At 39.5% G+C, this 13,391-nt stretch overlaps 1 protein-coding gene and 1 long non-coding RNA gene across 2 annotated transcripts; both read left to right on the forward strand.

The window, feature by feature from the left end:
• The first annotated feature begins 1,852 nt into the window (after positions 1-1,852).
• bag3 (BCL2 associated athanogene 3) lies at positions 1,853-8,226 on the forward strand. Its single transcript, XM_074676646.1, has 4 exons — positions 1,853-2,270; positions 4,621-4,956; positions 5,118-5,462; positions 5,585-8,226. Exons 1-4 carry the CDS (start codon positions 2,073-2,075, stop codon positions 6,440-6,442), a joined length of 1,737 nt encoding a protein of 578 aa, XP_074532747.1. The 5' UTR covers positions 1,853-2,072; the 3' UTR covers positions 6,443-8,226.
• Positions 8,227-10,016: 1,790 nt separating this feature from the next.
• On the forward strand, positions 10,017-13,082 carry LOC141795221 (uncharacterized). Its single transcript, XR_012598579.1, has 3 exons — positions 10,017-10,248; positions 11,160-11,261; positions 12,301-13,082. It is a non-coding gene; the product is annotated as an uncharacterized LOC141795221 (long non-coding RNA).
• Positions 13,083-13,391: the final 309 nt, after the last annotated feature.

The following is a 13,391-nucleotide window of genomic DNA, read 5'->3' on the forward strand; positions in this document are numbered from 1 at the left end:
CACCTACTGCAAGAATAACATTTGCATTTAGACCACTGTAATCTAAAACTGTGGTGATGTTATGTTTGGGGAATGTTTAGAAATAAGAGAAGTACAAAGTCGATCTGTGATGTATATTCTGTGTGTTTCTCAAACTGTAGAACCAGCTAAAGATTACTTTTAACTTCTTATAGTAAGAGCGATGTGGTGTTATGTGTGTAGCCTGCCAATGTATCACTGTGCATGAGACTGAAAGTGGTTCTGGACACTCTATGCAGGGGGGAAAACAAAGTGTTTGCCTCATGCTGAGGCGGCTGTATATTCATGTATGTTCCCGCAGTATATTGAAGTAAACCTTTGTATACCAAGCTCAATTATAGTTTGTATTGGATCATAATGCAACAGTGGTGATGATTAAGGTGAAACTTGTGGGTTCACGGCAGCAGGCCGTTCATAGCACTGATCCAGAGGAACCTTTGAGACAAACTCAGAACCTCCCAGAGAGGTGTATGGTTAGTAACTATAATAGGACATTCATATTAGGAGTTAGACTGACAGATAAAGAGAGGGAAACAGGAGCCCTGTGTATCAGTTTTTCCAGAACATCATGTGTTGGAATTTACAGTTTTTGTACAGTCAGATTTGAATGTTGTACGGTTTAAATGTCTTCAAAATTAACATTAGAATACAAGTTGGCGTATTTTATTTTTAAATAATTTATTCAAAATAATCATTAAAACATGAAGAAGCTATTTAAAAAAAACATTTGAATAATTAAGAGAAAGAAAATTATTTGTTTTGTGTGAGTCTGACAAATCTGTGTCAACCGTGTTACCCATTGAAAAAACCCTTTAAAACAGCAGTGGTTTGCTCCAAAGTCACATGACCCAAATCGGATGAGGTCACATCCTTTTTGGTGGGAACCTTGAAGAAAGTGTGGGATTATTTTAACGCCCCCTGATCAATGTTTCATCAAAATGTCTGTCTGTACTTCGGGCACATTAATTGTTCATCAAATGTTAACAACAATTTCATGTGCACTGACCTTAGATCCTACTGTGACCAAACTGTAAAGAACATGCACAGAAACATGAGCTGATGGGGGTCAGGTGGTGGCATGATTAAGATCTGTAGTTAGCACAGGGATCAGAAATGGAGAAAATGTCAGGTGTGTTACCCATCACTAATGTTTGTGTTGTAGAGACAGGTTCCTCTCATCTCGTTCCAATGTGTCCTGTCAACTGTGTTACTGTTCTGTTAACTGTGTTACACGTGATTTTTGTGCCACACAGTTCTTCCAAGCTTCTTCTCTGTTTTGTTATGGATCCCATTGTGCAAATCCTTGTTGAAAAATCCTGAGTAGCTAAACTTGACATGAAAAGCACATAAAATCCTCTTACCTCAAGTTTAGCTGTCTGGCTTTAGAGAAGATAGTGTAGGTGAGCTCTAATCCCAATCCTGTAAATTTCCATAACACAATTTAAGAGACAGCGCCCTCTGGTGACGAGATATAATGTGTGTGACAACCGACTCATGTGACAACTAACCCTGTTCTCCCCTTTATCTGTAATGATATCCCTAATTAAAGAATCACTCATAAGCGTCTTTCACGGTTAGGCTACATGGCTTTTGTTTATTTCTCACCTGACCAGCTCTTTCCTTTCGATTTTTTGTATTTATCCATACTGTAATACAGTTCTCTAGGGGACTAAATGTCGGCCTGCTTTTCTAACTTTTAACAGTCTGACTCTTTCAGCTGGTTGTGTCTTAGCCATCAGTTGTTCAGCAGGGCGGTCAGCCATAAAACATTTTCCACTCCTCTTTTTTTCATATCAACATCTCCCTGCCTCCTCTGCCGGGAGCGGCTTGTTATTTCCTGTTAATGTTGTGATTCATGTCAGGGGGTACAGAGATGAAACTCAGGGCTGTTAGAGCAGCATCCCTCCCGGTCTACCAGCGCCCATGTTTGGGAGCCTGTGCCCTCCTATCCAGCGCTGTCCGCCCCCGACATTAACCCCGCTATTTCGAGAAACTTCCAGCCCCCTGCTCCACGTCACTTGAAGGAATCTTTAAAGAGTCCGTCGCCTGTCAGAATGTTTCAGTACTCGACACCTCGCAGCATGAGTAGCATGAAGACGACGTCCCCATTACTGACAATGACAAACAATGACAACGACCCTCTTCCTCTGGGCTGGGAGGTGAAAATTGACCCTCAGACTGGATGGCCCTTTTTCGTCGATCACAATAACCGCACGACCACCTGGAACGACCCGAGGCACGACACGAGAAAGGTAAGCGATGAGCTCAGTGTGTGTTTACGGCTCGCGGCTGTGTAACTCCTTAAACGTGTGTTTTATGTGTTTTCGGGGCAGATGTGTTGACATGAATTCGGTGTTGTGTTTGGAATGCTGTTAAAGAGACAGGAGCAAGGAGCGACATCAGTGTTATGTATTAATCTGGTTAACAGGAGGCCCTGTCGGTGTGCCGTCGTCACTGCTCTCCACAAACAGCTCATAAACCCATTATAACGGCTGATCAAGCCTGTTATGTTCCCGTGTCATGATCCAGCTCTATTATTACTCGATGACTCACCCTGCAGTACGTAAAGGCTATCTACGATGAGCTCCGATGTCTGGACAACGTTTGTCAGGCTACACGGTGGAAAATACTGTGACCACCAGGGCTCATGTCAAACTTTTTCCCCTACATGGATTGGCTATGTTCGGTTTGGCGCAAAGGCACTTGTATCAGGATTGTAGGCTGCCCTGCGTTGTTTAGCATAGGCCTGTAAATCTACAGCTGGATGTGGAGAGAGAGCCCTGGGTTGAAGTTTGCTTTCCAGCGGCCAGTTGGCGATGTGTCGCCTCAGAGATAGACAGTTGTCCAAAGTTAGTGTCCCGAAGAATCTACCAGAAAGACAGCTGTCATGGGATATAATTGGTGCAGTGGTGCTGGCGTAGTGCAGTGTGCTGTAACATGGCAGAGGGTACTTCATTGTGAGGTTGCTGTCTGCACTTGTAGAGATGGGATTTCTTTCAACTGAGCAGAAAACTGAGCTTTGATCTTAACACAGATATATCGTAAGGGGCTGAATGAGGCGCTGACTGCTGCACTGTTTTGGAAACGTTCAATGGTACTGTCACTCTGCTCTTCACTTACTTCACTAACTCTCAAATTAATGCCAGCAGAAAGCTTCTTCATCTTTCAATAGATCAGAGAAATACAAGTATTGTCAGGGAAGTCAACTCTGACCAGTTCAATTCAGTCGTTTGCTTTAATTCATGTTAAGTTATACAGAATACTTCATTGGACTTGTATTGTCTTAAACATGAAGTGTATAGAGGAGCATTTAACAATAAAATGCACCAGTATAACAAACAGCTTTATGACGTTTGGGTCAGAATCTACAAAATAAAACCAAGTTTGTTTTACTTGTAAATTTTATTTACCGCAATGACAAAAATAGTGATCCAAAAAAAGTTTCCTTTTGTGTAATCTACTTGAAAAATTGAAGTTCACTTTATTTGAATTTTATTTTTCATGTCTTAAAATAAGGCAGTAGTTTAAAGAAAAAAATGCTTGATCAACATAAATTGTGCAAAAAGTTGGCTTAATTTTTTAAAAGTAGAAGTAGCAGAATTTTTTATCAGTGCAGATGGAGTAGATCAAAGATAAAAATAGCAACTTTATGGTTGGAAATATGAAAAAGTTAGGCTAAATTTTTTTAAAAGTGTATATCTTCTCAAAAACTTTATTGATAAATCTTTTCTTAACATACGAACACAGTAAACAATTAAAGCACAATCGCAAAGTCACAATCATTTCATTTCATTTAAGGACACGGTAAATATTTTATTGGTAACAGAGAATGTGCATGTTTTTTTGTGAACCTCTCAGCCATGCATATTAAAATGAGCTTGTTTTGTTGACAAAAGCTCATTGTAAGCACAGAGTTTCAATGTTCTGAACTTGAAATGGAATCTCAGTGAAGAGGAAAGTAGCAATACACTGAAAAGGTTGAAATGAGGTTTTTTTGTTTACTTCTAACTTTTTGAGTTGTAAAAATATCAGCATATTCTGCAGTGGCCTGCACAGACGTTTTGAAGGGCAGTGGTGAAATGAAGAAGAAAATAAATTGCCCATGTTCTCATGGGCACGCTCACACGTTAGTGTTTTTTTTCAACAAGTGGGGCACTTTAGCGTGCATTTTGGCCCCCAGAGGGGCACTAAAGTGTGTGTTTTAACTTCAAGAAGGCACTCTAGCAAACATATTGGCCCACACAAGCTGGCACTTTATAATGAGTTTTGGCTCGAGGGCACTTCACCTGTGTTTTGGAGGGCACTTAAGGGAGTGTTTTGTCTCCCAAGAGGCCACTTTAGCACCTTAGCCCCTCTTGCCCCCCTCAAGTGCATACCGCTGTTATTCCATATATTTGAAGAGTTTTGTAAAGGTAGAGGATCAGCGGCAATGTTGCCTGAAGTGATATTTGGGTTGAGGTATTTTAACTAACATGAAGATGTTTTTTGATGTTTGCTGGATTTAGTTATGTCAAGATACTTCAGATCACAGTTGTAAAACACAAATAACAATGATTTGACATTTAATAACATTTGATAGCAATTCCATTTGATGTGTTTTAGGACAAAGAAGTGTCAGCAAACGGACCCAGCATACCACCAGAACAGAGCCCTCTGGATTTGCAGAAAACCTTTTCAAGGGAGATTAAGCACCCCATCCTTCGCCCAGGCTATGTCCCCATACCAGTCTTCCATGAGGGTGCAGAGCCAAGGCATCAACAAGATTCATGCTATTCCTACATCCATCCAAGCACTGCACAGAATACTCGGCCAGACAGTCGGGCACTTACCCCAACCCCCGGCCTCCACTGCAGGCCCAGATCTCCATTACATGGACCATCAGAAAGTTGTTCTACCGAGCCTGTGATGGCTGGCTCACCTGTTTCCAAGACAGCAGAGGTTGGATGTTAAAAATGACACATGCCAGAAATCCATACTGCATCACTGTTAAACTTGCATGCATTAATGAAGCCATGAAGTACGCATCACACATGTCTGAGGAGGGATTAAACACCAGGTATTGATGTTTTCCTCCTGTTTGATTTTGATGTGGTTTACAGGTTTTGACACCTCTGCCTCATCAACCCCCCCGGCCCAATAGCATTGGTCTTCAAGCAGGTTACATACCCATCCCAGTGATCCATGAGGGTGGAGGGGGCCAGACACAAACGCAGACCCACTTTAATCCCTCAACCTACTCTCAGCGCATCCCCTTCTCAGAGCACCAGCAGCCTTTCCATCGCTTTCAGACGGAAGAGTGGCCGAGCTACCCCACAGCAATGCAGCCTCCCAGAGAAAGAGCTTCTCCCATCCTGCCCCCCCAGCATGCTCCCCATATGAACCTCCCATCTCATGTTGGAAGCCAATCGCCAGTTATGACACAAGTGCTTGGAGAAATACCACAGGTGTTTTTATTGAGTGCTATTTACATTTCATGTCTTCTTGGTTTTTAAAAACGTGGGATGTAAGGACAGTCTTTTACCCTGCACATTTATTTATTTATTTATTTATTTTGGTAACTCCACAGGTTCAGCAGCATGTCCTCTCAAGAGACCAGTCTGCAAAAATGGACCCAGAACACCTAAGCACTCAGCACAGACCTGATAACACAACGCCCCTGCCAGTGCACCTAGGGGCTGAAGTTTCTAGGCTTCAGCAACCTCAACAGTTTCAAAAGCTTTCACCTGAGCCACCTCAACAGCTACCCCCACCCCTTCAGAAGTTCCAGCAGCCACAGCAGTCCCCACAGGAGCGACCTCAGACGTCTCCCCAGCCCCAGCCTCTGCTTCAGCCCCAGCCCCAGCCTCAGCTTCAGCCCCAACCTCAGTTTCAGCCTCAGCCCCAGCTTCAGTCCCAGCCTACTGAACAGTCACTGCAGTCACAGCAGCAGGTACAGCAGCCACAGAAACTTGAAAAACAACAAGCAGACATCACAGTACACTTGCCCCCAAGACCAGAAGCCTTGGACACAACACCAGAACCAGCAGAGATCATGGTCGAAGCTGAACAGGTTCCTCAGAGCCCAATCCACCCAGGCTTGGCTAAGGTACAGCAGATAGTTGAACGAGTTGCTAAATTGGAGCAGGAGGTAAAATGTTTTGCTGGAAAGAAGAATGACAAAAAATACCTGCTGCTGGAGGAGCTGCTGACTAAAGAGCTTTTGGCACTAGACTCTGTTGACCCAGATGGTCGCACAGATGTACGGCAGGCGAGGCGGGATGGTGTCCGTCGTGTCCAAACCATTCTTGAAAAACTAGAGCAACTGGAGGAGCTACCTGTTCGGCCGTCCAGTCAGAGCTCGATGGAGGGAGACAGCATGACACAGAAAGGAGAGCCCAGCATGATCACCAAAGAGACCGTTGAGCTTGCTCAGGAGATATCGTAATGACCTCTAACTTCGAATCCCAGAGAAGAGAAGGATAACCTGCTGTCTGTTTGATGGTGAACAAACCTGCTCCAGTTACGCCTTCCTTCTTTACTCAAGCATTTGTGGAAGTTGCATGCATTGATTAACAGTGTTGGTATTTCCTGACATTCAGCACATAATTGATGGTAGCTAAGTGCAACCATGTTTTCAAGCCAATGTTGTTGCCTTCTGTGTAATGCTAACGTCATAAAAGGGCAGCAGTAACAATAAGCGTATTGACAATTTCCTGTCAGAGCTGAAGTTTAATTAAGAGGCCTTTTTGCAATAAATGGAAAGAAGTATTTTCTTATCAAATGTTATATATATATATATATATATATATATATATATATATATATATATATATATATATATATATATATATATATATATATATATACATACACATACATATATGCCTTTTGTCCTTTGGGTTGTCTGTGGGTTTTTTTTATATATCCACTCAACATACCATTAATTAATAAGTGGAAGTATTGGGCTATATATAATTTACAGCAAAATGACTGAACAGAACAGTATTTTCTCCTGGACACACGTGCCATCTCTGAGCTTTTTTGTTCCAGACCACAGTAAACATGCCTGGGAGATGGTGCTTTATGGTGCATCACTGATTCTGCACTATTTGCACTTTGCCATCATTGAAGTGTCTCATGCGGAGAGTTTAATAGCAGTTTATTTAAAACAATATAGGTTAACTTTTGACTGATGTGTTTGTGTATTTGTATCTGCATTGCTTTCTTTGCTATTTTGAATCATTATATCAATACTTATTCAATAGTATTTTGGTACATTTATGAATGTGTAATGACAAATGCAGATGTAATGTGTCTTACTTGGGATGTGAAACAGCCTGCACTTGTAAGAACAGTTACTGACTGAATGAATGTTTTAGGGGCCTTTTACATGACAACGGTTTTAGGATGAAACACAAAAGTTTTGTTGCGTTTCAGCCTCGCGTTTACATGGAAACAGTGTTTCAGTGATCTAAAACACAAACTTTTGAAAACAGCCTCCAGAGTGGGGTTTTTCTGAAACGCTCCCGACACTGTAGCCGTGTAAACAGTAAGCCGGCGTTTTCAGTGGAAACGCTGACATCACACTCCGCCTTGCGCGCATACAACAGGACAACAGTAGCGTTGTTACGATCGTCGTGAACTACCGTGTTGTGCTTGTGCTGCTCAATCTGCTGTATCTGCTGACTGTCTTTCAACAAAAAGTGCATCTTTTGCTCCGCTTTTTAAATTAGTATTCCCCAAACACCAGATGACCGGCTCAACTCTACTTCGGTGGAAATCTCCCTAAAGCGGCTTCTGGAGAATACAGTTATAGCACCACCTACAGGCCTGGCATGCTTACTACAGTGTTTTCAGTCCATCAGCGTTTCCATGTAAACAGAGATTTTTTTCACTGCGTTTTCACAGCGTTCTAGCGTTTTCAGATGAAACGTTGTCGTGTAAACAGGGCCTCAATGTAACAAAGTCACAATCAGTGACAAAGCAAAGACGAAACAACATTAGAGCTTTGAAAATGCCGGCTGCCAAAAACAAACCTGGTTAAAAAGGTCACTAGTTTTGAATCAAAGCAGGATTTGAGAAAGTGGAGAGCTATCTGTAAAGTAGGGTCACTCACTGCCTTACACACCGTTAATTGTGGCTTACTGTTTTATCATGGTTTATGGAGAGCAAGTTCATGCATTGTTAAAGAAAGTCATGTTGGTTTACTTCAAAATAAAACGTATTTCACATGGATTTTGACTAATATTTGGATTATTGCTGTTTTCAGTAGAATAACTGGTTCCTTTTACATTTTTTACAACATAAGATATATTGCAACTGAAATAGTGTGTGCAGAGAAGTTGTCATGATCAGCACATTGATGATTAACCTTTAACAAAAGAAAAATAATGATATACTGTTCATTCCAAAAGTATTCAGCCCCTCTTCACCCTTTTCTCTTTTGTTATGCCACAGCCTAATGCTTTAATGGTTTCATTTTTTTTACATTAATCAACACTCGGTACCCAGTGACAACCAAGTGAAAAAGGCAATTTTGGAAAATTTTACAAATTTGTTAAAAGTAAAAACTGAAACATCACATTGGCCTAAGTACTCAAACCCAACAATACTTGAAATTGTGCTCAGGTGACTTCCATTACTCTTGATTGTGAGATCTGAGATGTTTCTAGACCTTGATTGGAGTCCACCTTTGGCAAATTTAATAGACTGGACATGACTTGGAAAGGCACACATCTCTCCATAAAAACCTTCACAGCTGGCAAGGAGGGAGGTCAAAGAGCCAAGACTGCAGACACAGGATTGTTACAAGCACAAACCTGGGGGAGACCACAAATGGAAGTTTGTCAAATATAGGCCTACTGTTTGGACATGGGACAAAGTTCCTTCACTGATCTGGGCTTTTAACTGAAAGCCTCTCCTCAATCCCTGAACCTTCTGAGTGTTCCCAAACTCTTCCTTCCTGAAAGACATAGCCCAGAAAAGACATAGTGTCCTCTCCAAACTCACATTTCTCTGCTTTGACAAATAGCTTGTTTTCTAATAGTCTCACCAGTACATGCCTCACGTGAGAGAAATGCTTCTCTGGGTATCAAGAAAAAGTCAAGAAATCATCCAAGTACACAAAGACAAAATGATTCGGGAAATCATGGAGCACATTATTTAATAAAGCTTGGAAAACAGTAGGTGCATTGGTTAGACCAAAAGGCATTACTAGGTATTCAAAATGTTCCAGGGGTGTCTTGAACCCTTATGAAAGAAAAATATATTGCGGCATATTGGAAATATCATGTCATATATTGGGTAATATATTCCCATATATGAGATTTAGTATGTATATTTTGCAATATATTACAATATATGTATCTACCATATATGCGTATATATTGATAAATATAAAAAATATATTGCGAGCAAAACCCAAAAAAGTCACTATATTTTAACATTTATAGTTTGTCTTATATGCGCCATTATACAGCAATATATGCATGTACCATTTATGGATATATATATTGTGCTTTATATCAATATATAAAGTACCATATATTTATATTGATATTGTGCCATCTACGGAGATATATGGCACAATATATGGATACCTCTATAGTGCCATTTATGGATACATATAAAGTGCCATATATATATATATATATATATATATATATATATATATATATATATATATATATATATATATATATATATATATAACACATCCAACACACATTGGAAAAAAAAATCATTATTCTTATATATATATATATATATATATATATATATATATATATATATATATATATATATATATATATATATGTATATATATATATATATATAAGAATTATGATTTTTTTTTCCAATGTCTACCTGTACGTTATAACATTAGCTGGCTACGAGTGGTTTTGAGGCTACATTGAAAGGCTGCTCCAATAGGACTACATTGACCAGAATGCTTAGCGCGACAGAGCCAGCCAACAGCACGCAGCCTTCACACGGGCATGCGCATTGCTTGAGCGGAACTCGGCTGTTGTGTTGTGTAAGTAGCACGAGCGGCAGACGAGATGTACAACAGTAAAGAAGACAGCCAGCAACAAAATGACAGAACATAAGTTTGCCCTTCTTAGTTGGGCGAAGGGACCTGACAAAGATATTTTGAGATATATTGCTGAATGTCGTACGAGAAACCGGAAGAAGCCTGCTAATGGATGGCCTGATGGCCTGTCGAGGATGCTCATGCTCTTAAATTAGCAGGTAAGTTAGTCACACACTCACACTTATTTCCTAGCAGTTATCGTTTTAGAAAATACAGCATCAGAATGTTTGTTGCTATTTTTATCTATCAACATTTGTATCCCATATTTGACTGTTTTACTATGCTAACTTGATGTAGTTATTGTGTAAATACACATTCCATGATGTTTGAGTCCAACAGTAGCTCCACAGATGTATGGGTAGTTTTTATAGAGGCAGTGCCATTTTTTAATGACCGTTAATATTATGTACAAAGGGACATTTTTTAGAGGAAGTGTTGAGGTTATTGGTATGAACACTACAAGCCCTTTTTTTCCCATAGAAAATCAATACTCGTGGAAGACCTGGTTTGAATTCCATCAATTGGAATTTACTGGTGCAAGACAAAATCCCATTCATTTTACTCAAATACTTTTGCAAAAAATATTTATAAGAATTATTTTAAGCCTGGAATTAAGCCAGTGTCAGTGAATCATGACCACAAATGTTTTTCCGTGAATAGACAACATTTAAAAAGGTTATAAAAAGGGTATTTATTAAATTGAGTATATCAAATAATTTAATATTGAAATGTTATTTTTCACAGAAAAATAGGTTTCATGGTGATTAAGCTAGGATTCTGGATGGCTTGGTTCTGGGCCTATAATAATTGGTATTAATATTTTTGTAGAAGTCTGGGAAAAATGAATGAGCTCATATCTTCCTGCACCGGTAACCCCAACCACTGCTCTATACAGACACAAAAATAAAAGAAGAAGCAAAATAATTTATGGCACCACTTCCTCTAAAAATGTGTACACATAGGATGCATACATTTTTTATTCTGTATTTCTCATTCACTGTAATAGTGTTGATTATTTTTATTTTAAGTTTTCATGAAGAAAATCTTTTCTTTTCAATCATGAATGTAGAAAAAGAGGTTACACTCAAAGCTGCTGAGCGTGAACTCTATTCAGAGAGCATGCCAGACAAGAGGGTGAGAAAACCAAAACGCCTGAACTTTGATGACGAAGGTACCAACACTGGGGACAAAGACTCTGGCTCCTGCATATTCCCTCATAAATCACAATATATTATTGAAGATATTTATAAATATAAAGTTGAATATATTCTGAGATATATAAACATGTGTATTATACATTCATGTTTAATGTATTGCAATATATGGAAAGTGGCAATCATTTGTATATTTACCAATATATTGCAATATATTTCATGAATATATAATGTATTGTATAATATATGTGCCCTCAATATATTATTCCATGTATATCATATATATTATATATTGGAAAGTGTATTGGGAAAAAAATATATTACTATATATTACAATACATTTAAAAAAATATATTGGTACAGATATTTTTCTTTCGTAAGGGAAGGCCGTCTTATTCCACTCGTCACCCTCCTTTATATGCACATTAGGGCTTCGAGACAGAGCGTACACCGAAAAGATATGAATGGCAATGATGGAATGATATGTACTACCGCATTAAAAAACGACATTTGAACAATAGGGAGCCCACTCTGCTTCTACCTCTGTTTAACATTAATAAACATGGATTTGACTGTCACTCCTATCAATGGGGGAGGAAAATCTCTATTCCTATCCGTATGATGGTCCCCGGGGTTATAGTTGTGAGGTGGCAAGGTGGACAGCGGGAACAGGGAAGGATTAGGAGGAATAACAGCTGTAAGAGAGCAGTGGACTTGTGGTGTGAGGAGAACCAGAGGAGAATGGAGCAGGTGTCCAGGTGACTCACCAGGAAACCTGGAGGTGTGTGCCCCCTGCCGACCTGTGGCATAGGCAGTATAGGCCAATGCTAGGGGCGCTAGGGGCAATCATGGGGGCAGGGTAAGGGTTAGGGTTAGGGGTTAGGTTAGGGTTAGGGTTAGGGTGCCAGCGCAATGCCCTCATGATTGCCGGCGGATGATAAGATCATCAGTGTATGATAAGAAGAAAAGAATTTCCAGACTTTTATTCAGTAATGTTACAAAATAATCCAGCAAAACATGACAATAACCTAAAAAAGGCTCTATTTCTGCACTCAGCTTGACCCTGAAGGGCGCATGATCACAACATCAACAGCGGTCCTCCTCACCTGCTCATTTGTGGACAAGATGGACAGGCAGTTTATGCTGATCAAATGATACTGACCGGCAGTGCGCTAAATAACAGGTATCATGTCAAAGAAGCCAAAGCTTTCAGGAGCCCAGGGGCGAAAGAGAAGAAATGAGGAGGAGGAGAAACGCCAAAAAGACAGAGGTATATACGTAATGTTTCTTAGAAGTTTTATTCGCAGTTATGCTAGCTTGTTATCAGATGGTATTCACATTTGACTGTGTAAGTCCTAACTTCTAATAAAGTAAACATTAGTGATTTTCTATACTTTTTAATCAGATGAACAAACATTTTTATACCTGTGGATAAAATAACCAGGCATAGAATTACAGTTTTTGTTTTGAGTCCTGAGTCCTGCTTCTTATTAACATCGTTGTGCACTTAGTAAGCTAACATTTGGCTGATTTCAAATACAAATATTGTAATAAATAGTTTGAAGCACATTTGCCCTGCTGCTCTGACGAAGAGAAAACATACCAAGGAACCTCTGGAGTTAAGCTTTTCAAACGTTTGCTTTATTATCAATAAATGTTCACTCCTACTTATTTGACTGATATATGTGACTAACTTATTTGTATTTTGTTAAAGGTTCCTGTGATATACATGTTTTCAAATCTTCAATTTGTATTTAAAGATCTTTGTATTTCAGTTCCAGTGTGATATTTTATTGTTTCTTATTTTATATTTATTTAAATTTGATTGAAGTGTTTATTTGCAGGTTTTTCTTTTATAAAAATAAAGTCACTAAAACGTAGAGCTGTATGATGGTTTTATTTAAGTATGTAAAAATTGTTATTGGTGCTGGAATACAAGGGGCACCAGATGAAATCTTGCCTAGGGCATCAAGTTGGTTAGGGCTGGCTCTGCCGGTGGGTAAGCGCTATTAGCTAGTGATATGTTGCCCAATGCTGTGTTCACATCAGCATATTTAAAGTTTGAAATCAGATACCCTGACTTAAAAAAAAAAGTAATGCGTGCAAGTGCTACTCGTAAAGCACGTGCTTTGAGCCGTCATGGTGAA

This window comes from Halichoeres trimaculatus, unplaced genomic scaffold (genome assembly GCF_033239565.1).
Source record: "Halichoeres trimaculatus isolate MK-OKI-2021-1 unplaced genomic scaffold, fHalTri1.1 fHalTri1_scaffold_8, whole genome shotgun sequence".
Lineage (NCBI taxonomy): Eukaryota > Metazoa > Chordata > Actinopteri > Labriformes > Labridae > Halichoeres > Halichoeres trimaculatus.